At 41.5% G+C, this 25198-nt stretch overlaps 1 protein-coding gene across 1 annotated transcript in view; it reads left to right on the top strand.

The window, feature by feature from the left end:
* SAAL1 (serum amyloid A like 1) overlaps positions 1-25198 on the top strand; it is a 219370-nt gene that overhangs the window by 976 nt on the left and 193196 nt on the right. Inside the window, 1 exon segment of the mRNA XM_053720661.1 lies at positions 9078-9244. Coding sequence (XP_053576636.1) covers positions 9078-9244 — 167 coding nt within the window.

Genomic DNA, 25198 nt, shown 5'->3' with positions numbered 1-25198 from the left:
CAGTGTTAATTTTGATGGCAAATTTGATTTAGTTTTAGTCGTATTTTAGTCATCTGAATTGTTTTAGTTTTAGTCGACTAAAATCTAAGGGGTTTAGTTAAAGTCTAATGCATTATTTAAGCATTTCTCTATAATTTCCAAACTCCTCATATACCCCTGGATTAAACTTATCACCTGTTATTATCTTAAAATTAAATAAAACCAAGTTTCTCCTGTTAAGTGTATTCAGTCCACGGGTCATCATTACTTATGGGATATTAACTCCTCCCCAACAGGAAGTGCAAGAGGATCACCCAAGCAGAGCTGCTATATAGCTCCTCCCCTCTACGTCACACCCAGTCATTCTCTTGCACCCAACTAATAGATAGGATGTGTGAGAGGACTGTGGTGATTAAACTTAGTTTTTTTTATATCTTCAATCAAAAGTTTGTTATTTTAAACGACACCGGAGTGTGTTGTTTCCCTCTCAGGCAGAATTTGAAGAAGAATCTACCTGAGTTTTTGTATATGATCTTAGCGGACGTAACTAAGATCCGTTTGCTGTTCTCGGCCATTCTGAGGAGTAAGGTAACTTCAGATCAGGGGACAGCGGGCAGGTTCACCTGCAAAGAGGTATGTTGCAGTATATTATTTTCTAAGGAATGGAATTGACTTTGAAAATACTGCTAATACCGATATAATGTAAGTACAGCCTTAAATGCAGTAGTAGCAACTGGTATCAGGCTGACATGTATATATGTTTACACTTAAGTATTTCTGGAGAATGGCACTTCACTGGGTAAATACTGTATGCATATAACTTTTAGCCTAACTTGCAGTGTGAGCGACTAGCAGCAGGCTTTTTAATGACATTTCATATATTAGATTTTAAACGTTTACTGGCATGTTAAATCGTTTAATTATCTGAGGTACTTGGTGAAAATTGTTTTGGGCTTTATTTTCCACATGGCTGTCGTTTGTTTTAAATTAAAACAGTTTACTGAGCTTCCCTCACTGTTGTAGTGTGAGTGGGAGGGGCCTATTTTGGCGCTTTTACTACGCATCAGAAATTCAGTCAGTCTGTCTTTTTCTCCCTGCATGATCCAGGACGTCTCCACAGAGCTCAGGGATCTTCAAAACTAGTTTTGAGGGAGGTAATCACTCACAGCAGACCTGTGAGACTGTGCTTGACTGTGATAAAAACGCTTATATTGTCAATTGTTATACGTTTTTTTTTTCTGATATTAAGGGTTAATCATCCATTGCTAATGTGTGCAATCCTTTGCTAAATTTGGTTTATATAACTAATCCGGTTCATTTTTATTCAACTGTGTCAGTTTTTTGTGTGCTTCTTAAAGGCACAGTAACGTTTTTTACATATTGCTTGTAAATTTAGTTGAAAAGTATTTCCAAGCTTGCTAGTCTAATTGCTAGTTTGTTTAAACATGTCTGACACAGAGGAAACTCTTTGTGCAATATGTTCAAAAGCCAAGGTGGAGCCCAATAGAAATTTATGTACATGTTAAGCAACATTCACCAGACAACGAGGGGGAAGTTATGCCGACTAACTTGCCTCACGTGTCAGTACCTGCATCTCCCGCTCAGGAGGTGCGTGATATTGTAACGCCAAGTACATCAGGGCGGCCATTACAAATCACTTTACAAGACATGGCTAATGTTATGACTGAAGTTTTGTCTAAATTGCCAGAACTTAGAGGTAAACGAGATCACTCTGGGATGAGAACAGAGTATACTGATAATGTTAGGGCCATGTCTGATACTGCGTCACAATTTGCAGAGCATGAGGACGGAGAGCTTCATTCTGCGGGTGACGGATCTGATCCAAATAAATTGGATTCAGACATTTCAAATTTTAAGTTTAAGCTGGAAAACCTCCGTGTATTGCTAGGGGAGGTGTTAGCGGCTCTGAATGATTGTAACACAGTTGCAATCCCAGAGAAAATGTGTAGGTTGGATAAATATTTTGCGGTACCGACGAGTACTGACGTTTTTCCTATACCTAAGAGACTTACTGAAATTATTACTAAGGAGTGGGACAGACCCGGTGTGCCTTTCTCACCCCCTCCTATATTCAGAAAAATGTTTCCAATAGACGCCACCACACGGGACTTATGGCAAACGGTCCCTAAGGTGGAGGGAGCAGTTTCTACTTTAGCTAAGCGTACCACTATCCCGCTGGAGGATAGCTGTGCCTTTTCAGATCCAATGGATAAAAAGTTAGAGGGTTACCTTAAGAAAATGTTTGTTCAACAAGGTTTTATATTACAACCCCTTGCATGCATTGCGCCTGTCACGGCTGCGGCAGCATTTTGGTTTGAGTCTCTGGAAGAGACCCTTGACTCAGCGACATTAGATGAGATTTCACTTAAGCTTAAAACCCTTAAGCTAGCTAATTCATTTATTTCTGATGCCGTAGTACATTTAACTAAACTTACGGCTAAGAATTCCGGATTCGCCATTCAGGCACGCAGAGCGCTGTGGCTAAAATCCTGGTCAGCTGATGTAACTTCTAAATCGAAACTACTTAACATACCTTTCAAGGGGCAGACTTTATTCGGGCCCGGTTTGAAAGAAATTATCGCTGATATTACGGGAGGTAAAGGCCATGCCCTGCCTCAAGACAGAGCCAAACCCAGGGCTAGACAGTCTAATTTTCGTGCCTTTCGTAATTTCAAGGCAGGAGCAGCTTCAACTTCCTCTGCTCCAAAACAGGAAGGAGCTGTTGCTCGCTACAGACAAGGCTGGAAACCTAACCAGGCCTGGAACAAGGGCAAGCAGGCCAGAAAGCCTGCTGCTGCCCCTAAGACAGCATGAAGTGAGGGCCCCCGATCCGGTAACGGATCTAGTGGGGGGCAGACTCTCTCTCTTCGCCCAGGCTTGGGCAAGAGATGTCCAGGATCCCTGGGCGTTGGAGATCATATCTCAGGGATATCTTCTGGACTTCAAAGCTTCTCCTCCACAAGGGAGATTTCACCTTTCAAGGTTGTCAACAAACCAGATAAAGAAAGAGGCGTTTCTACGCTGTGTACAAGACCTTTTACTAATGGGAGTGATCCATCCAGTTCCGCGGTCGGAACACGGACAAGGGTTTTACTCAAATCTGTTTGTGGTTCCCAAAAAAGAGGGAACCTTCAGACCAATATTGGATTTAAAGATCCTAAACAAATTCCTAAGAGTTCCATCATTCAAGATGGAAACTATTCGGACAATCTTACCCATGATCCAAAGAGGTCAGTACATGAACACAGTGGATTTAAAGGATGCTTACCTTCACATACCGATTCACAGAGAACATTACCGGTATCTAAGGTTTGCCTTCCTAGACAAGCATTACCAGTTTGTAGCTCTTCCCTTCGGGTTGGCTACGGCCCCAAGAATCTTTACAAAGGTTCTGGGCTCTCTTCTGGCGGTACTAAGACCGCGAGGAATTTCGGTAGCTCCGTACCTAGACGACATTCTGATACAAGCGTCAAGCTTTCAAACTGCCAAGTCTCATACAGAGTTAGTACTGGCATTTCTAAGATCACATGGGTGGAAAGTAAACGAGGAGAAGAGTTCTCTCTTACCACTCACAAGAGTTCCCTTCTTGGGGACTCTTATAGATTCTGTAGAAATGAAAATTTACCTGACAGAGGACAGGTTAACAAAGCTTCTAAATGCTTGCCGTGCCCTTCATTCCATTCCACACCCGTCAGTGGCTCAATGCATGGAGGTAATCGGCTTAATGGTAGCGGCAATGGACATAGTTCCTTTTGCACGCCTGCACCTCAGACCGCTGCAATTGTGCATGCTAAGTCAGTGGAATGGGGATTACTCAGATTTGTCCCCTACGCTGAATCTGGATCAGGAGACCAGAGATTCTCTTCTATGGTGGCTTTCTCGGCCACATCTGTCCAGGGGGATGCCCTTCAGCAGGCCAGACTGGACAATTGTAACTACAGACGCCAGCCTTCTAGGTTGGGGCGCTGTCTGGAATTCCCTGAAGGCTCAGGGATCATGGACTCAAGAGGAGAGTCTCCTTCCAATAAACATTCTGGAATTGAGAGCAGTTCTCAATGCCCTTCTGGCTTGGCCTCAGTTAGCAACTCTGAGGTTTATCAGGTTTCAGTCGGACAACATCACGACTGTGGCTTACATCAACCATCAGGGAGGGACAAGAAGTTCCTTAGCGATGATGGAAGTATCAAAGATAATTCGCTGGGCAGAGTCTCACTCTTGCCACCTGTCAGCGATCCACATCCCAGGAGTGGACAACTGGGAGGCGGACTTCCTAAGTCGCCAGACTTTTCATCCGGGGGAGTGGGAACTTCATCCGGAGGTCTTTGCCCAAATACTACGACGTTGGGGCAAACCAGATATGGATCTCATGGCGTCTCGCCGGAACGCCAAGCTTCCTCGTTACGGGTCCAGGTCCAGGGACCCGGGAGCGGTCCTGATAGATGCCTTGACAGCACCTTGGACCTTCAGGATGGCTTATGTGTTTCCACCCTTCCCGATGCTTCCTCGTTTGATTGCCAGGATCAAACAGGAGAAAGCATCAGTGATTCTAATAGCGCCTGCGTGGCCACGCAGGACCTGGTATGCAGATCTAGTGGACATGTCATCCTGTCCACCTTGGTCTCTGCCTCTGAGACAGGACCTTCTAATTCAGGGTCCTTTCAAACCTCAAAATCTAATTTCTCTGAAGCTGACTGCATGGAAATTGAACGCTTAATTTTATCAAAGCAACCTCCTGAAAGGATTACAGCTCATTCTACTAGAGCTGTGGCTTCCACTTGGGCCTTTAAGAACGAGGCCTCTGTTGAACAGATTTGCAAGGCTGCAACTTGGTCTTCTCTTCATACTTTTTCCAAATTTTACAAATTTGACACTTTTGCTTCTTCGGAGGCTGTTTTTGGGAGAAAGGTTCTTCAGGCAGTGGTTCCTTCCGTATAGAGATCCTGCCTGTCCCTCCCGTCATCCGTGTACTTAGCTTTGGTATTGGTATCCCATAAGTAATGATGACCCGTGGACTGACTACACTTAACAGGAGAAAACATAATTTATGCTTACCTGATAAATTCCTTTCTCCTGTAGTGTAGTCAGTCCACGGCCCGCCCTGTTTTTTAAGGCAGGTCTAAATTTTTTAATTATACTCTAGTCACCACTGCACCCTATAGTTTCTCCTTTCTCGTTTGGTTCTCGGTCGAATGACTGGGTGTGACGTAGAGGGGAGGAGCTATATATCAGCTCTGCTTGGGTGATCCTCTTGCACTTCCTGTTGGGGAGGAGTTAATATCCCATAAGTAATGATGACCCGTGGACTGACTACACTACAGGAGAAAGGAATTTATCAGGTAAGCATAAATTATGTTTTCGTAAATAAACAAGAAGATAGCCTTGCTTTTAAATTTATTTTTACAAAAGAGCAGTAATTAGATATGCATTGATTATAACACCTTGCATAAAGTGTTAATTTTGACAGCAAATTTTGATTTAGTTTTAGTCATAGGGGCCTATTTAACAAAGGTCTGTGGGACCTGATCCGACAGTGCAGATCAGGTCCGACAGACCTCGCTGAATGCAAAGAGCAATACGCTCTCCGTATTCAGCATTGCACCAGCAGTTCTTGTGAGCTGCTGGTGCAACGCCGCCCCCTGCAGATTCGCGGCCATTCGGCCGCTAGCAGGGGGGTGTTAATCAACCCGATCGTACTCGATCGGGTTGAATTGCGGCGATGTCTGTCCGCCTGCTCAGAGCAGGCGGACAGGTTATGGAGCAGCGGTCTTCAGACCGCTGCTTCATAACTGGTGTTTTTGCCGAGCCTGCAGTTTCGCCAGAAACCTGGGCCCTCAAGCTCCGTCCAGAGCTTGATAAATGGCCCCATAGTCTTTTGACTAAAATGCTATTTTAGTTTTAGTCGTATTTTAGTCATCAGAATTTCTTTCGTTTTATTCTCATTTTAGTCTAGTTTTAGCCGACAAAATTAACACTGATATAGATATATGTGTTTGCATATGTATTTCAGTATATTTACTGTATATATTTAACATTCTAATGTTCTTCACATACTGGCAAATTTTATTTTTAGTGTAAATATATTTTTCTATATATCAATCTCAATATACCTATTATATAGATACATATTTTACATATATATTATCAAATATATATATAGAAATATATTTTATAATAATACAAATAATTCTATGTGGTTTTCACACTTTCGGTTTAACTCTGTGTTGGGTTAGCGCACATGAAGAATTAGTAATCTTAAAGCATGTTCTTGAAATATTAAATGTAAAATATTATTAATAATTAAAAGTTATACATACTCCGTTTTCTCCACAGAATATTTTGACCACTGAGTGGCATTATAAAGTAGCCGGTTGGGGACACTGTAATCATTTCTAATATTATAGAATTTTCTGCTATTCAAAGCACAAATTAATTGCATAATTTAACACATGTATTTAATGATAATTTGTGCATTAAAAAATTAACATTTTTAATATTAGCTAAATTTAATATTTAGCTTAATAATGGCAAACATTATAGCTGGGTGGTCAGTAAAATTAGCCAGCTGGTACAACGACTAAAAAGTTCCTTGGGAGAAAACTGCATACTGTAAAACATTCAATATAATTGATTATTTATTTTACAGCATGTATAATCATTTTTAATAATTATTTTATATTTCAAGAATGCGCATTGATGTTAGCAATTCTTTATGTGCGCTAACCCGACACTGCGTTAGAACTAAAGCACGAAACCTGAAGTACGTTACATATATTTTGCATTCCTATGTTCTTCATATGGAAAACATTTTTTATTTTTAATAATACTTATATATATATCTATAATGAAAATTATAATATATATTTATGATAAATGCATCAGAGGTGCCTACACAGCTTCATAAAATACTTAATTGTAATGGTGATAATGGATACTTGTAAAACAGTTCATGAATAGGGATATTGTGATTGTGCACCTATTGAATTACGGCAGGTGAATATTAAAGTATTAGTTTTCTTTGTTGTTTTGTGTGTTTTATCTTTAAAAAATTTTTTGGATAGGTCTTATTGTACAGGTTTTCTCTCTGTTTTTTCCTCATAAATGCTAAAGATAGGGTTTGACATTTTGTTAGTAACTTAAGTATTCTTACAACTATATATATGTTGTTCCAAGGTCAACAGCATGAATAACAAAGGGAAACACGTAATCATGTCATTTTTTTTGGTGAACACTGAGTGCTGTGTATGATCAGATTTGTCTAAACAACTTTCCAACAAATGGACCATACAATCCTTGTTTAAAACTTTTAAGGTGATAAATTAGTAATGTAGTCTGTGCTTTTCTATCTTTTTTTTTTTTGTTAAATCTGAATCCCATAACTAACCCAACTAGGGCTGCAACAACAATTGTAAAAAAAAAAAAAGGTATTTATTAAGTTAAAAAAAATTGTATCAAAATAATCAAATGCTAATCAGCCGATTATTTGGATAGTAAAAACATTAATACATTAAATACAGGAGTTTATTGGAGTGAAGCAGCTGGTATATTGTGCAACTGACTACCTAATTAATAATGAGCTTTGTTGACAATTATTTTTATGATCGATCTTACTGATTAGTTGTTGCAGCCCTAAATCCAACCCAGTCCTTGTATGTAAATCTGTTTAGAACCTTTACATCTATTTTATTCCATTCCCTCTAACCTTATGCACTAATGGACAATGGATTCCTAAGACACTCGTTCTTTTTAGATTTAAAAGTTTGGATGTCAGAAAAAGCTGCGTTGAGGGTGTGTAAAAAAATGACTTTCCTTGCAGACCAAGAACTAGGGTTGGACATTGATTTTAAGGTTCTGATGATCAAAACCTCGCCAGCTTAGAGAGAAATCGCACAAAATCTTTTGGATTTTTTTTACACTTTATATCGGTCCCGGACTGCCCATAAGGCATACAGGGCAAATGCCAGTGGGCCGGGCCCTTATGTACATTTTCTGTCTGGCTTCAGGATTAAAGATCTGGTGTATTATGGCTACTAATCTGACAGATGTCTAACTGATGTTGGTTTTTCTGCTTTTAAATGCCGGGGCCTATTTTTGGTCCAAGTCCAGTCCTGCCTTATATTGTAATGTAGGAGCCCCTCTTTCACATAAAGAAAACGACAGTAGCTTAAACGTTTCTCAAGATAAAATTGTGTGACACTTTAAATATCTTATTGATATGTTAGAGAGACATTAAAGGAACAGTAAACTTACAAAATAATGTTTAATATAGTGCAGAATTATATAACATTACCTTAGTGGTAGCTTTCTAATTCAAAATTATTGCAAGATTTTTTATTCCAAATTTGGATTTACCTAATCTCCGCTTCAGGCTCTACTAAGCAGGTCTTGTTTTTCAAAAGCACTTCGCAGGCGTGCTGTCTAGTCACAGCGTGCCCGATCGCGCCATTGAACTGAATGTAGCTCACTCCCGCTTTGATCTGGTAGCAGGAGCGAGCTACATTCAGTTAATTTAGATAATTTGTAAGTTTACTGTCCCTTTAAATCCAGACTTTTTCTTTCATGATTCAGATAGAGAATACAATTTTAAACATTCCAATTTACTGTTAGTTATCTAATTTGCTTCATTCTTTAGATATCCTTTGTTGAAGAAATAGCAATGCACATGAGCGAGCCAATTACATGAGGCATCTATGTGCATCCACAAATCAGCAATTACTGAGCCTATCTAGACATGCTTTTCAGCAAAGGATAACAATAGAATAAAGCAAATTAGATACTAGAAGTAAATTAGAAAGTTGTTTAAAATTGCATGTTCTTTCTAAATCATGAAAGAAAAAAAATTGGGTTTCATGTCCGTTTAACGTGAAATTAAGCCGTTTAATCATGATGATTGGGTTTGTTTTATAAACAATAATTGTTCTTTTTATGAGGTGAACAAATGATGGTTCTAAGCTTTCTATCTAATATTCAGCAGCTTATAAACCAATTTTTATATAAATGAATCAAGTTGCTTAAGAGTCATTGCATGTTGGTTCCATTTACATAGGATTATAAAACGTATTGTCTTTTGTATGTTTTAGAGAAGCACACTGACTGCAGCCCTGAACGGCCACAACTCTCCTGCAACTTGGACCGTAATCCATCTCCACCATCAAGTGACGATGAGGAGCCACCAACAGGAGATTCTATAGGAGACACTGTTTACAGCAAGCACTGGTTCTTCAGCACACTCACCAAACTCATTGAGGTGTGGATAGGAGCTTCCCTGCCACATAAATAAATAAATAAATAAATAATAATAATAATAAATATAAATAAATAATAATAATAATAAAAAATATAAATCAATAAATACATACACATGTTGAAACATTTTCCAAAGAGCTTAGTGACCCCATGACATTTCTTAGTAGTTCCGCTTTTCTTTTGCATGATGTACCGAGTCCACGGATTCATCCTAACTTGTGGGATATTGTCCTTCCTGACAGGAAGTAGCAAAGAGAGCACCACAGCAGAGCTGTCTATATAGCTCCCCCCTTAACTCCACCCCCCAGTCATTCTCCTTTGCTGGCTCTAAGCAGGAAGAGTAAAGAGAAGAGGTGTTAAACTGTTAGTTTTATTTTATCTTCATTCAAGTGTTTGTTATTTTTAAATGGTACCGGTGTTGTACTATTTACTCTCAGACAGGACATAGATAAAGTTTTCTGCCTGGAGGATGATGATCTTAGCATTTGTAACTAAGGTCCACTGCTGTTCCCACAGAAGCTGAGGAGTACAGGAAAACTTCAGTGTGAGGAACAGTTTCTTGCTATACAGCAATGAGGTATGTTCAGTCATATTCTCTGCAGAGACTGTGTAAACTCAGAAAGGCTGACAGTGTCCCCATTAGGGGAAGGGGAAGCAGTAATCGTAGTGTTATCAGAGGTTTTTACTAGCTTGCATAAAGGGTTAATTTTTTGTGGGCACTCAGTTTATGTGAATTTGGGACAAACGTTTTTGTGTCTGGGAGTAACGTTTTCTGTTTTATGGGATATTTGCTTGAGGGTTCTTTGGGGTTGTTTATAACCCACATGGCTTTCAGGCAGGGTTTGTTAGTTTTGTGTAGGCCCCAGCAACATCGAGTGAGGTGGGCGGGGCCTACATTTACAAGCAGCAAGCAACTTCTCCTGAGGTCCTGAGAGTCTTCTGAGGGACTAATTGAAGCTTTAAACCCCATATTATCGCTTCCTAAGGGCAGGTAGGGCCACAGCAGAGCTGTGGCAAGGTGCTAACGGGTTTTAACCGATTTTTAGACATATTTCAATCCGTTTTTTTCATTTGGGGATTTATTGCTTATTAACTTGTGGTGCAATCCTTCTAAAGCTTAGTGGGTACACTTAAAATTTCAGAAAAAATTAAGCAATTTTAACCTGTTTTGCAGTTTGTGTATGCCTTTTCTCCAACATAGGTGTGTCCGGTCCACGGCGTCATCCTTACTTGTGGGATATTCTCTTCCCCAACAGGAAATGGCAAAGAGCCCAGCAAAGCTGGTCACATGATCCCTCCTAGGCTCCGCCTTCCCCAGTCATTCTCTTTGCCGTTGTACAGGCAACATCTCCACGGAGATGGCTTAGAGTTTTTTGGTGTTTAAAAGCATCATCAGATTGGCTTATGAGACTGCCGGACGGCAGCCTCCTGAAAGAATCACAGCTCATTCCACTAGGGCCGTGGCTTCCACATGGGCCTTCAAGAACGAGGCTTCTGTTGATCAGATATGTAAGGCAGCGACTTGGTCTTCACTGCACACTTTTACTAAATTTTACAAATTTGATACTTTTGCTTCTTCTGAGGCTATTTTTGGGAGAAAGGTTTTGCAAGCCGTGGTGCCTTCCATCTAGGTGACCTGATTTGCTCCCTCCCATCATCCGTGTCCTAAAGCTTTGGTATTGGTTCCCACAAGTAAGGATGACGCCGTGGACCGGACACACCTATGTTGGAGAAAACAGAATTTATGTTTACCTGATAAATTACTTTCTCCAACGGTGTGTCCGGTCCACGGCCCGCCCTGGTTTTTTAATCAGGTCTGATGATTTATTTTCTTTAACTACAGTCACCACGGTATCATATGATTTCTCCTATGCAAATATTCCTCCTTTACGTCGGTCGAATGACTGGGGAAGGCGGAGCCTAGGAGGGATCATGTGACCAGCTTTGCTGGGCTCTTTGCCATTTCCTGTTGGGGAAGAGAATATCCCACAAGTAAGGTGACACACCGTTGGAGAAAGTAATTTATCAGGTAAACATAAATTCTGTTTTTTTCTCTTAAAGGGCCACTGTAAGTAAATATTTTCTATCCCTGTTACTAACTAACTACCCCAAATATGCTTTTTATCAATAGCATTTCTTTAACATATCTCTACCGTATATCAGAAATCTTGTCTGCAAATTTAATTGTTTTCCAAACCCACTCCGCGGGTATCCTTTGTACCAATCCGTTTACAATACCTAGGTTTCAAAATGGCGCTTTAAACTCAAAGTTATTGGTTTAAGTATTTTAAACATGCAGTGCTGAAAATAGTGGGCAGGATAACGTGACATCATCGGCGAATAAAAGATATACATTTTAGAACATTATGAAACTTCGTTTTGGAGAAAATATAGGTCAGTAAGTTTTAATTAATGTTTATTATCTTTAATATGTTAGTTGTTTAGCTTAAAAATTATAACAGAAAGTAATCCTTTAAAGGCACAGTACCGTCTTTGCAAATTGTGTTTTTTTCATTAAATAAAGTGTTTTCCAAGCTTGCTTGCTTTATTACTAGTCTGTTAAACATGTCTGACACTGAGGAAACTCATTGTTCAATTTGTTTAGAAGCCATTGTGGAACCCCCTCTTAGAATGTGTCCCACTTGTACTGATATGTCTATAAATTGCAAACAGCATATTTTTACTTAGAAAAGTTTGGCATTAGATGATTCTCAGACAGAAGGAAATCAGGTTTTGCCATCTTGTTCTCCCCAAGTGTCACAACCAGTAACGCCCGCACAAGCGACGCCAAGTACTTCTAGTGCGTCTAATTCTTTCACCTTGCAAGATATGGCTTCAGTTATGAATACTACCCTCACAGAGGTTTTATCTAAGCTGCCTGGGTTGCAAGGGAAGCGCAGTAGCTCTGGGTTAAGAACAGATGCTGAGCCTTCTGATGCTTTAGTTGCCGTATCCAATTTTCCCTCACAATGTTCTGAGGTAGGAATAAGGGATTTCCTGTCTGAGGGAGAGATTTCTGATTCAGGAAAGATGTTCTCTCAGACAGATTCAGATATGACAGCATTTAAATTTAAGCTAGAGCACCTCCGCTTATTGCTCATGGAGGTTTTAGCTACTCTGGATGATTGTGACCCTATAGTAGTTCCAGAGAAATTGTGTAAAATGGACAAATATTTAGAGGTTCCTGTTTACATTGATGTATTTCCGGTCCCTAAGAGGATTTCGGACATTGTTACTAAGGAGTGGGATAAACCAGGTATTCCGTTCTCTCCCCCTCCTGTTTTTAAGAAAATGTTTCCCATTTCTGACACCATGCGGGACTCATGGCAGACGGTCCCTAAGGTGGAGGGAGCTATTTCTACCCTGGCTAAGTGTACAACTATACCTATTGAAGACAGTTGTGCTTTCATTGATCCTATGGATAAAAAATTAGAGGGTCTCCTAAAGAAAATTTTTGTTCAAGGTTTTCTTCTTCAACCTATAGCATGCATTGTTCCTGTAACCACTGCAGCTGCCTTTTGGTTCGAGGCTCTAGAAGAGGCTCTTCAGATGGAGACCCCACTAGATGATATTTTGGACAGAATTAAGGCTGTTAAGTTGGCTAATTCTTTTATTACAGACGCCGCTTTTCATCTTGCTAAATTAGCGGCTAAGAATTCAGGTTTTGCCATTTTAGCGCGTAGAGCGTGGCTTAAGTCCTGGTCAGCTGATGTGTCATTTAAATCTAAGCTTTTGCCCATCCCTTTCAAAGGTAAGACCCTATTCTGGCCTGCATTGAAAGAGATAATTTCAGACATTACTGGAGGGAAGGGTCATACCCTACCTTAGGATAAGTCAAATAAGTCAAGGACCAAACAAAATAATTTTCGTTCCTTTCGAAACTTCAAGAGTGGTCCCTCTACCTCTTCCCCTGCTGCAAAGCAAGAGGGGAACTTTGCTCAATCCAAGCCAACCTGGAGACCTAATCAGGCTTGGAACAAGGGTAAACAGGCCAAAAAGCCTGCTGCTGCCACTAAGTCAGCATGAAGGGGTAGCTCCCGATCCGGGACCGGATCTAGTAGGGGGCAGACTCTCTCTCTTTGCTCAGGCCTGGGCAAGAGACATTCAGGATTCCTGGGCAGTAGAAATTGTAACCCAGGGATACCTTCTAGATTTCAAGGATTCCCCTCCAAGGGGGAGGTTCCATCTTTCTCAATTGTCTGTAAACCCGACAAAAAGAGAGGCGTTCATACGCTGTGTAGAAGACCTTTTTACCATGGGAGTGATCTGCCCAGTTCCAAAAGCAGAACAGGGGCAGGGGTTCTACTCCAATCTGTTTATAGTTCCCAAAAAGGAGGGAACCTTCAGACCAATTCTGGATCTCAAGATCCTAAACCAATTTCTAAGAGTTCCATCTTTCAAGATGGAGACCATTCGGACTATCTTACCATTGATCCAGGAGGGTCAATATATGACCACCGTGGACTTAAAGGATGCATATCTGCACCTTCCTATCCACAAAGATCATCACCAGTTCCTCAGGTTCGCCTTTCTGGACAAGCATTACCAGTTTCTGGCTCTTCCTTTTGGGTTCGCCACGGCGCCGCAAATCTTCACGAAGGTGCTAGGGTCCCTTCTGGCGGTTCTAAGGCCACGGGGCATAGTAGTGGTGCCTTATCTAGACGACATTCTAATTCAAGCGTCGTCCTTCCAACTAGCCAAGTCTCACACAGACTTAGTGTTGGCCTTTCTAAGGTCTCACGGGTGGAAAGTGAACGTAAAAAAGAGTTCTCTTTCCCCCCTCACAAGAGTTTAATTTCTAGGGACTCTGATAGACTCGGTGGACATGAAAATATTTCTAAATCAAAGATTTTGTCCACCTGCCGAGCTCTTCATTCCATTCCTCGGCCGTCAGTGGCTCAGTGTATGGAGGTAATCGGACTAATGGTAGCCGCAATGGACATAGTTCCGTTTGCTCGCTTGCATCTCAGACCACTGCAACTATGCATGCTCAATCAGTGGAATGGGGATTATGTGGATTTATCTCCTCAGATAAATCTGGACCAAGAGACCAGAGACTCTCTTCTTTGGTGGTTGTCACAGGATCATCTGACCCAGGGAATGTGTTGCTGCAGGCCAGAATGGGTTATAGTGACGACAGACACCAGTCTTCTGGGCTGGGGTGCAGTCTGGAATTCCCTGAAAGCTCAGGGTTTGTGGACTTGGGAGGAGGCTCTCCTACCGATAAATATTCTGGAATTAAGAGCGATATTCAATGCTCTCCAGGCATGGCCTCAGCTGGCTTCGGCCAGATTCATCAGGTTTCAGTCGGACAACATCAATTATTTATTATATCAATCATCAGGGCGGAACAAAGAGTTCCTTAGCGATGATAGAGGTCTCAAGGATAATCCAATGGGCAGAGGCTCACTCTTGCCATCTGTCAGCAATCTATATCCCAGGTGTAGAGAACTGGGAGGCAGATTTTCTAAGTCGCCAGACTTTTCATCCAGGGGAGTGGGAACTCCATCCGGAGGTGTTTGCTCAGCTGGTTCGGCTATGGGGCACACCAGAGTTGGATCTGATGGTGTCTCGTCAGAACCCCAATCTTCCTCGTTACGGCTCCAGGTCAAGGGATACTCAGGCTGTACTGATAGATGCTCTAGCAGTACCCTGGTCGTTCAACCTGGCTTATGTGTTTCTACCTTTCCCTCTCCTTCCACGTATGATTGCCAGGATCAAATAGGAGAGAGCATCTGTGATTTTGATGGCGCCTGCGTGGCCACGCAGGACTTGGTATGCAGACCTGGTGGACATGTCATCCCTTCCACCATGGTCTTTGTCATTGAGACAGGACCTTCTGATTCAAGGTTCATTCAAGCATCCAAATCTAATTTCTCTGCAACTTACTGCTTGGAGATTGAACGCTTGATTCTATCAATGCGGGGTTTCTCTGAGTCAGTCATAAATACCTTGATTCAGGCTCAAAAGCCTGTTACCAGGAAAATTTTTCATAAGATATGGCGTAAATATCTTTTTTGGTGCGAATCCAAAGGCTTCTCCTGGAGTAAAATCAGGGTTCCTAGGATTTTGTCTTTTCTCCAAGAGGGATTGGAGAAAGGATTATCAGCTAGTTCCCTAAAGGGACAGATATCTGCTCTGTCTATTTTGTTGCACAAGCGTCTGGCAGATGTTCCAGACGTTCAGGCTTTTTGTCAGGCGTTAGTTATAATTAAGCCTGTGTTTAAACCTATTGCTCCGCCATGGAGTCTAAATTTAGTTCTTAGAGTTCTTCAGGGGGTTCCGTTTGAACCCATGCATTCCATAGATATTAAGCTTTTATCTTGGAAAGTTTTGTTTCTAGTTGCTATCTCTTCAGCTCGAAGAGTTTCTGAACTATCTGCATTACATTGTGACTCTCCTTATCTTGTGTTCCATGCTGATAAGGTGGTTTTGTGTACCAAGCCTGGGTTCCTACCTAAGGTTGTTACTAACAGGAATATCAATCAAGAAATTGTTGTTCCTTCTCTGTGTCCTAATCCTTCTTCGAAGAAGGAACCTCTGTTGCACAACTTGGACATGGTTCGTGCTTTGAAATTTTATTTGCAGGCAACCAAAGATTTTCGTCAAACATCTTCTTTGTTTGTTGTCTATTCTGGAAAGCGTAGGGGTCAAAAGGCTACGGCGACTTCTCTTTCCTTTTGGCTGAAAAGCATCATCCGTTTGGCTTATGAGACTGCTGGACAGCAGCCTCCTGAAAGGATTACAGCTCATTCTACTAGAGCGGTAGCTTCGACATGGGCTTTTAAAAATTATGCTTCTGTTGAACAGATTTGTAAGGCTGCGACTTGGTCGTCTCTTCATGCCTTTTCAAAATTTTATAAATTTGATACTTTTGCTTCTTCGGAGGCTATTTTTTGGAGAAAGGTTTTGCAAGCAGTGGTGCCTTCCGTTTAGGTTCCTGTCTTGTCCCTCCCTTCATCCGTGTCCTAAAGCTTTGGTATTGGTATCCCACAAGTTAGGATGAATCCGTGGACTCGGTACATCATGCTAAAGAAAACAAAATTTATGCTTGCCTGTCCACGGCCCGCCCTGTCTATTCAAGACATAGTATTTTTTTATGTAAACTTCAGTCACCTCTGCACCTTATAGTTTCTCCTTTTCTTCCTTGGCCTTCAGTCGAATGACTGGGGGGTGGAGTTAAGGGGGGAGCTATATAGACAGATCTGCTGTGGTGCTCTCTTTGCTACTTCCTGTCAGGAAGGACAATATCCCACAAGTTAGGATGAATCCGTGGACTCGGTACATCGCAAAAGAAAGACATTTATCAGGTAAGCATAAATTTTGTTTTTCATCTCCAAATTTTCACGGTATTATACGTAAACTTGTAATACAGTTATTCACTTGTATTACACATTTGTATTAAAAATTAAACACTTTGGGTTTTTACATCATTAATAGGTTTGCAATTATGTACAAAGAGCCATTCCTTCCTCAGCTGTATGGCATCTGAAGAAGAAATACAGGCACACAATCAGTCAGGGACAGACACGCACACCTCACACACAAAAACTGCACACACACGCTGCTTGCACACAAACACACACGCTGCTTACACACCACACACACACTGCAAACACACCACACACTACACACACACACACACTGCTTACACACCACACACTGCACACACACCACACTCTGCACACTGCACACACACCACACTCTGCACACAGACACACACACACACTGCTTACACGCTGCACACAAACACACATGCTGCACACAAACACACACGCTGCACACAAACACACACGCTGCACACACACACCACACGCTGCACACACACACCACACACCACACGCTGCACACACACACCACACGCTGCACACACACACTGCACACACACCACACACACGCTGCACACACAAACACACGCTGCACACACAACACACGCTGCACACACAACACACGCTGCACACACAACACACGCTGCACACACAACACACGCTGCACACACAACACACGCTGCACACACAACACACACTGCACCCACAACACACACGCTGCACACAAACACACACACGCTGCACACACAACACGCACTGCACACAAACACACACACACTGCTTACACACCACACACTGCACACAAACACACACACACTGCTTGCGCACAAACACACACATGCTGCTTACACACTGCACACAAACACACGCTGCTTACACACCAAACACTGCACACACACACTGCTTACACACCACACACTACACACACACCACACACTACACACACACCACACACTACACACACACCACACACTACACACACACCACACACTGCACACACACACCACACACTGCACACACACACACACTACACACACACCACACACTGCACACAAACACACACACTGCACACAAACACACACACGCTGCTTACACACTTCACACTGCACACATACACACACACACGCTGCACACAAATGCACACACACACACGCTGCACACAAATGCACACACACGCACACACTGCTTACACACTGCACACAAACACACACATGCTGCACACACAACACACACTGCACACAAACACACACACACTGCTTACACACCACACACTGCACACAAACACACACACGCTGCTTACACACCACACACTGCACACACACACTGCTTACACACCACACACTGCACACACACACACTGCTTGCACACACACACACTGTTTACACACCACACACTGCACACACACACACTGCTTACACACCACACACTGCACACACACACACTGCTTACACACCACACACTGCTTACACACCACACACTTCACACACACACTGCTTACACACCACACACTGCACACACACACACTGCTTACACACCACACACTGCGCACACACACACCACACACTGCTTACACACTGCACACACACACACTGCTTACACACCACACACTGCACACACACACCGCACAAACACACACATATGCACATGCAGGGACACACACATATGTATGGATAGCTCTGCACAATTAAATGTCCATTACAGTGCAGTGGAAACAACCCTTACCTCACACCCCACCCATGGGCCACTGTAAGTGCTAAAAATCAGGGCCGGAGGCAGTGCAGGATGCAAACTTTTTTCTTTTCTTTCCATAAGGCAGGGAGAGTCCACGACTCCATTACTTACTGTTGGGAAACACAACACCTGGCCACCAGAAGGAGGCAAAAACACCCCAGCCAAAGACTTAAATATTCCTCCCACTTCCCTCAGTCATTCTTTGCCTTTCGTCACTAGAGGAGGACAGCAGGGAAGTCAGAAGATTCGGATAGTCCTTAAATGGGTATGTTCCCTTCAAGAAAGAACTGGAGTTTTAAGTAATCATTTAAACATCTCAGTGAGAGAATTGATAAGCATTAAAGTCTGGAGATGCAGGGAAAGTTTTTCTGTGAAGTGATCCAGACTGTCTATCTAACAGCCCCAGGGCAAATCAGTGTTAACGAGTTACACTGCTTGCCTTTTTACGCTCAGGTCTCTGTCAGAACACCGCAGCAAGACTGTCACACTTGAGAGTCTGTATTTGTTCCATAGCATAGATCCTGGAGGGTAAGTCCGTTTTATTTTTTATTTAGCAGGGACTCCTATTATTAGGTTCACAGTGTGACTCCTCATAACCTCAATAGGATCAAGGGTTAATATCTCCTTTAATTCAGAGGTTAATTTGGAACAGTTTGCCTTTGTTCTCTAAGGAACACATTGTGAGGGTTTGGGCTCAAATAGACTGAGTACTTTTTTCAATGGAACAGACAGGTTTCACTTTTCGTTTTTGTGAGTTGAGCAGCTTCTAATAGCTTTGCACACTTTTCCTCATAGCAGGGGAGGTCCCTTCTTGAGCACCACATCATTGGATGCGGCTCATTTGTTTTCCTTGCGATCCTACTGGCAATCCTATCTATAACTGTCTGGGTCTAGGAGGTGGTGAGTACCCCAGCCATTGGGGTTATAAAGGTGCCTATTTCTTTAATGTAATTGGCAAGAGTCCATGAACTAGTGATGTATGGGATATACAATCCTACCAGGAGGGGCAAAGTTTCCCAAACCTCAAAATGCCTATAAATACACCCCTCACCACACCCACAATTCAGTTTTACAAACTTTGCCTCCTATGGAGGTGGTGAAGTAAGTTTGTGCTAAGATTTCTACGTTGATATGCGCTTCTCAGCATTTTGAAGCCCAATTCCTCTCAGAGGAATCTGTTTTCTTTACTGTGGGATTGCATCTCCAGCAATGGAGGACTCTGATAATACGTTAGAATGTTCTTCACCTTCTATTCTAAATAATACTTGTTTATACTGTGAGGAGGCAGTGGTTTGTTCACCTGCTCAATTTTGTTCCAATTGCCTGGGTACCGTTCTAAAGTCTAAGAAGAGAGCTAAATCTGCTAACCCCCCTAGCATAATTAGTCCCTCTGAGCTGTCAACCTCTCGGGATGTTTGTAGTCTGGGAGATGCCTACCCTATCCCCTCAAACCGCTTCACATGCAGTTCCCCACGGCACGCCTAATACTCCAGCTGGCGGGGGCTTTCTTTTACAAAGATATGACGAGTCCACGGATTTCATCCTTACTTGTGGGATATTAACCTCCTGCTAACAGGAAGTGGCAAAGAGCACCACAGCAGAGCTGTATATATAGCACCTCCCTTCCCCTTCACCCTCAGTCATTCTCTTTGCCTGTGTTATACTAGGAAGACATGGTAAAGTGAGGTGTTAGTTTTAGTTTCTTCATTCAAGAAGTTTTTTATTTTAAATGGTACCGGTGCATACTATTTTCCTCAGGGGGATATGGAAGAAGATTTCTGCCCTGAGGTTTGATGTTCTTAGCATTTGTAACTAAGATCCACGCTGGTTCCCACAAGACTTCTGAAGGTAACCATGAGACATCTTCAGTGTGGAGACCGGTTTCATGCTACAAGCAGCATTAAGGTATGTGCAGCCTTTTTTTCTGAGGAGACTTGGTGTATCAGAACTGGCTGGCATTATTTCCCTGTATGGGAATGGGGTAAGCATTAAAACCTATTTTAATAAGAGGGGTGTTACTGGAGTCCCTATATTATATTTATCATTAGTTGATATTTGGGCATTATGTGACATGGGAGACCATATAAAAAAACAATGTTTTATGTTTTTTATTTTTGGCACTTAAAACTTATTTGTTTTATGCTTGAGGGTTGTATTGTGTGTGTATTTTTACTTTAGTGCAAAACCGCATTCCCATGCGGTGTTGTTTGAGCCTACTCCAACTTTTGACCTTAAGGGGCGGAGCCTATTTTGGCGCACTTCGTTCAGGCTTAGCAGCAGCAAACAGTAACTTGGTGGCTCCTGGACTGTGTAGCTGGTCTGAAGGGTTGGAAACGTGATTCCAAGTACCCTGGGGGCAGGTAGGCGCCACAGCAGAGCTGTGGCGAGGTGCAGAGGGTATTTTTATCGATCTTTGGACTACATGTTGATACAAGTACTTCTAAAGCTTTATTTCTGCCCTTGCTTCTGGGTGCAGTAATTTTTGGATTAATCAAGGATATTAAGTTAAATTTGGGAATAATTTAACGTTTTTTGTGCATTTTGGAAAAATTGTTCACTTTTTCTTTTCTTAAAGGCACAGTACACGTTTTTTCTAATGTTTATTTTATGCTATAAATAAGTGTTTAACCGACTTTTGTGGTATTACTAGTCTGTTCAACATGTCTGACATTGAGGTTTCTCATTGTTCTATGTGTTTAGAAGCTATTGTGCAACCCCCTCTAACATTGTGTAACTTTTGTACTGAAAGGGCTTTACAATGTAAAAAGCATATTTTAAATAAAGTAAGTGTGCCTAAGGATTATTCTCAGTCTGAAGAGAATCAGGATATGCCATCCAATTCTCCCCAAGTGTCACAACCTTTAACGCCCACACAAGCGACGCCTAGTACTTCTAGTGCGTCTAATTCCTTTACTCGGCAGGAGATGGCTGCAGTTATGTCAACTACCCTTACAGAGGTATTGTCTAAATTACCAGTGTTGCAGGGTAAACGCAGTAGGTCAAGTATTAATGTTAATACTGAATCCTCTGATGCTTTATTAGCTTTTCTTTCATGTAATTAGCAAGAGTCCATGAGCTAGTGACGTATGGGATATACATTCCTACCAGGAGGGGCAAAATTTCCTCAAAATGCCTATAAATACACCCCTCACCACACCCACAAATCAGTTTTACAAACTTTGCCTCCTATGGAGGTGGTGAAGTAAGTTTGTGCTAGATTCTACGTTGTTATGCGCTCCACAGCAGGTTGGAGCCCGGTTTTCCTCTCAGCGTGCAGTGAATGTCAGAGGGATGTGAGGAGAGTATTGCCTATTTGAATTCAATGATCTCCTTCTACGGGGTCTATTTCATAGGTTCTCTGTTATTGGTCGTAGAGATTCATCTCTTACCTCCCTTTTCAGATCGACGATATACTCTTATATATACCATTACCTCTACTGATTTTCGTTTCAGTACTGGTTTGGCTTTCTACTACATGTAGATGAGTGTCCTGGGGTAAGTAAGTCTTATTTTCTGTGACACTCTAAGCTATGGTTGGGCACTTTTATATAAAGTTCTAAATATATGTATTCAAACATTTATTTGCCTTGACTCAGGATGTTCAACGTTCCTTATTTCAGACAGTCGGTTTCATATTTGGGATAATGCATATGAATAAATCAATTTTTTTCTTACCTTAAAATTTGACTTTTTTTCCTGTGGGCTGTTAGGCTCGCGGGGGCTGAAAATGCTTCATTTTTTTGCGTCATTCTTGGCGCTGACTTTTTTGGCGCAAAATTTTTTTTTTCTGTTTCCAGCGTCATACGTGTCGCCGGAAGTTGCGTCATTTTTGACGTTTTTTTTGCGCCAAAAGTGTCGGCGTTCCAGATTTGGCGTCATTTTTGGCGCCAAAAGCATTTAGGCGCCAAATAATGTGGCCGTCTTTTTTGGCGCTAAAAAATATGGGCGTCACTATTGTCTCCACATTATTTAAGTCTCATTATTTATTGCTTCTGGTTGCTAGAAGCTTGTTCACTGGCATTTTTTGCCATTCCTGAAACTGTCTAAGGAATTTGATCAATTTTGCTTTATATGTTGTTTTTTCTATTACATATTGCAAGATGTCCCAGATTGACACTGAGTCAGAAGATACTTCTGGAAAAACGCTGCCTGGTGCTGGATCTACCAAAGTTAAGTGTATCTGTTGTAAACTTGTGGTATCTGTTCCTCCAGCTGTTGTTTGTAATGAATGTCATGACAAACTTGTTAATGCAGATAATATTTCCCTTAGTAATGTTACATTACCTGTTGCGGTTCCGTCAACATCAAATACTCAGAGTGTTCCTGTTAACATAAGAGATTTTGTTTCTAAATCCATTAAGAAGGCTATGTCTGTTATTCCTCCTTCTAGTAAACGTAAAAGGTCTTTTAAAACTTCTCATTTTTCAGATGAATTTTTAAATGAACATCATCATTCTGATTCTGATAGTGGTTCCTCTGGTTCAGAGGATTCTGTCTCAGAGGTTGATGCTGATAAATCTTCATATTTATTCAAAATGGAATTTATTCGTTCTTTACTTAAAGAAGTCTTAATTGCATTAGAAATAGAGGATTCTGGTCCTCTTGATACTAAATTAAAGCGTTTAAATAAGGTTTTTAAATCTCCTGTAGTTATTCCAGAAGTTTTCCTGTCCCTGATGCTATTTCTGAAGTAATCTCCAGGGAATGGAATAATTTGGGTAATTCATTTACTCCTTCTAAACGTTTTAAGCAATTATATCCTGTGCCATCTGACAGATTAGAATTTTGGGACAAAATCCCTAAGGTTGATGGGGCTGTCTCTACTCTTGCTAAACGTACTACTATTACGTACTACGGCAGATAGTACTTCCTTTAAGGATCCTTTAGATAGGAAGATTGAATCGTTTCTAAGAAAAACTTACTTAGTTCAGGTAATCTTCTTAGACCTGCTATATCTTTAGCGGATGTTGCTGCAGCTTCAACTTTTTGGTTAGAAGCTTTAGCGCAACAAGTAACAGATCATAATTCTCATAGCATTGTTAATCTTCTTCAACATGCTAATAACTTTATTTGTGATGCCATCTTTGATATCATTAGAGTTGATGTCAGGTATATGTCTCTAGCTATTTTAGCTAGAAGAGCTTTATGGCTTAAAACTTGGAATGCTGATATGTCTTCTAAGTCAACTTTGCTTTCCCTTTCTTTCCAGGGTAATAAATTATTTGGTTCTCAGTTGGATTCTATTATCTCAACTGTTACTGGAGGGAAAGGAACTTTTTTGCCACAGGATAAAAAATCTAAAGGTAAATTTAGGTCTAATAATCGTTTTCGTTCCTTTCGTTACAATAAGGAACAAAAGCCTGATCCTTCACCCACAGGAGCGGTATCAGTTTGGAAACTATCTCCAGTCTGGAATAAATCCAAGCCTTTTAGAAAACCAAAGCCAGCTCCCAAGTCCACATGAAGGTGCGGCCCTCATTCCAGCCCAGCTGGTAGGGGGCAGATTACGATTTTTCAAAGAAATTTGGATCAATTCAATTCACAATCTTTGGATTCAAAACATTGTTTCAGAAGGGTACAGAATTGGCTTCAAAATAAGGCCTCCTGCAAAGAGATTTTTTCTTTCCTGTGTCCCAGTAAATCCAGCGAAGGCTCAAGCATTTCTGAAATGTGTTTCAGATCTAGAGTTGGCTGGAGTAATTATGCCAGTTCCAGTTCTGGAACAGGGGCTGGGGTTTTATTCAAATCTCTTCATTGTACCAAAGAAGGAGAATTCCTTCAGACCAGTTCTGGATCTAAAAATATTGAATCGTTATGTAAGGATACCAACATTCAAAATGGTAACTATAAGGACTATCCTGCCTTTTGTTCAGCAAGGGCATTATATGTCCACAATAGATTTACAGGATGCATATCTGCATATTCCGATTCATCCAGATCACTATCAGTTTCTGAGATTCTCTTTCCTAGACAAGCATTACCAGTTTGTGGCTCTGCCGTTTGGCCTAGCAACAGCTCCAAGAATTTTTACAAAGGTTCTCGGTGCCCTTCTGTCTGTAATCAGAGAACAGGGTATTGTGGTATTTCCTTATTTGGACGATATCTTGGTACTTGCTCAGTCTTCACATTTAGCAGAATCTCATACGAATTGACTTGTGTTGTTTCTTCAAGATCATGGTTGGAGGATCAATTTACCGAAAAGTTCATTGATTACTCAAACAAGGGTAACCTTTTTAGGTTTCCAGATGGATTCAGTGTCCATGACTCTGTCTCTGACGGATAATAGACGTCTAAAATTGATCTCAGCTTGTCGAAACCTTCGATCACAATCATTCCCTTCGGTAGCCTTATGCATGGAAATTCTAGGTCTTATGACTGCTGCATCGGACGTGATCCCCTTTGCTCGTTTTCACATGCGACCTCTTCAGCTCTGTATGCTGAACCAGTGGTGCAGGGATTACACAAAGATATCTCAATTAATATCTTTATAACCGATTGTACGACACTCTCTGACGTGGTGGACAGATCACCATCGTTTAGTTCAGGGGGCTTCTTTTGTTCTTCCGACCTGGACTGTAATTTCAACAGATGCAAGTCTTACAGGTTGGGGAGCTGTTTAAGGGTCTCTGACAGCACAAGGGGTTTGGGAATCTCAGGAGGTGAGATTACCGATCAATGTTTTGGAACTCCGTGCAATTTTCAGAGCTCTTCAGTCATGGCCTCTTCTAAAGAGAGAATCGTTCATTTGTTTTCAGACAGACAATGTCACAACTGTGGCATACATCAATCATCAAGGAGGGACTCACAGTCCTCTGGCTATGAAAGAAGTATCTTGAATACTGGTATGGGCGGAATCCAGCTCCTGTCTAGTTTCTGCGGTTCATATCCCTGGTATA

Source organism: Bombina bombina, chromosome 7 (genome assembly GCF_027579735.1).
Source record: "Bombina bombina isolate aBomBom1 chromosome 7, aBomBom1.pri, whole genome shotgun sequence".
NCBI classification, from domain to species: domain Eukaryota; kingdom Metazoa; phylum Chordata; class Amphibia; order Anura; family Bombinatoridae; genus Bombina; species Bombina bombina.
This window is presented reverse-complemented; position numbering and strand designations above follow the sequence as displayed.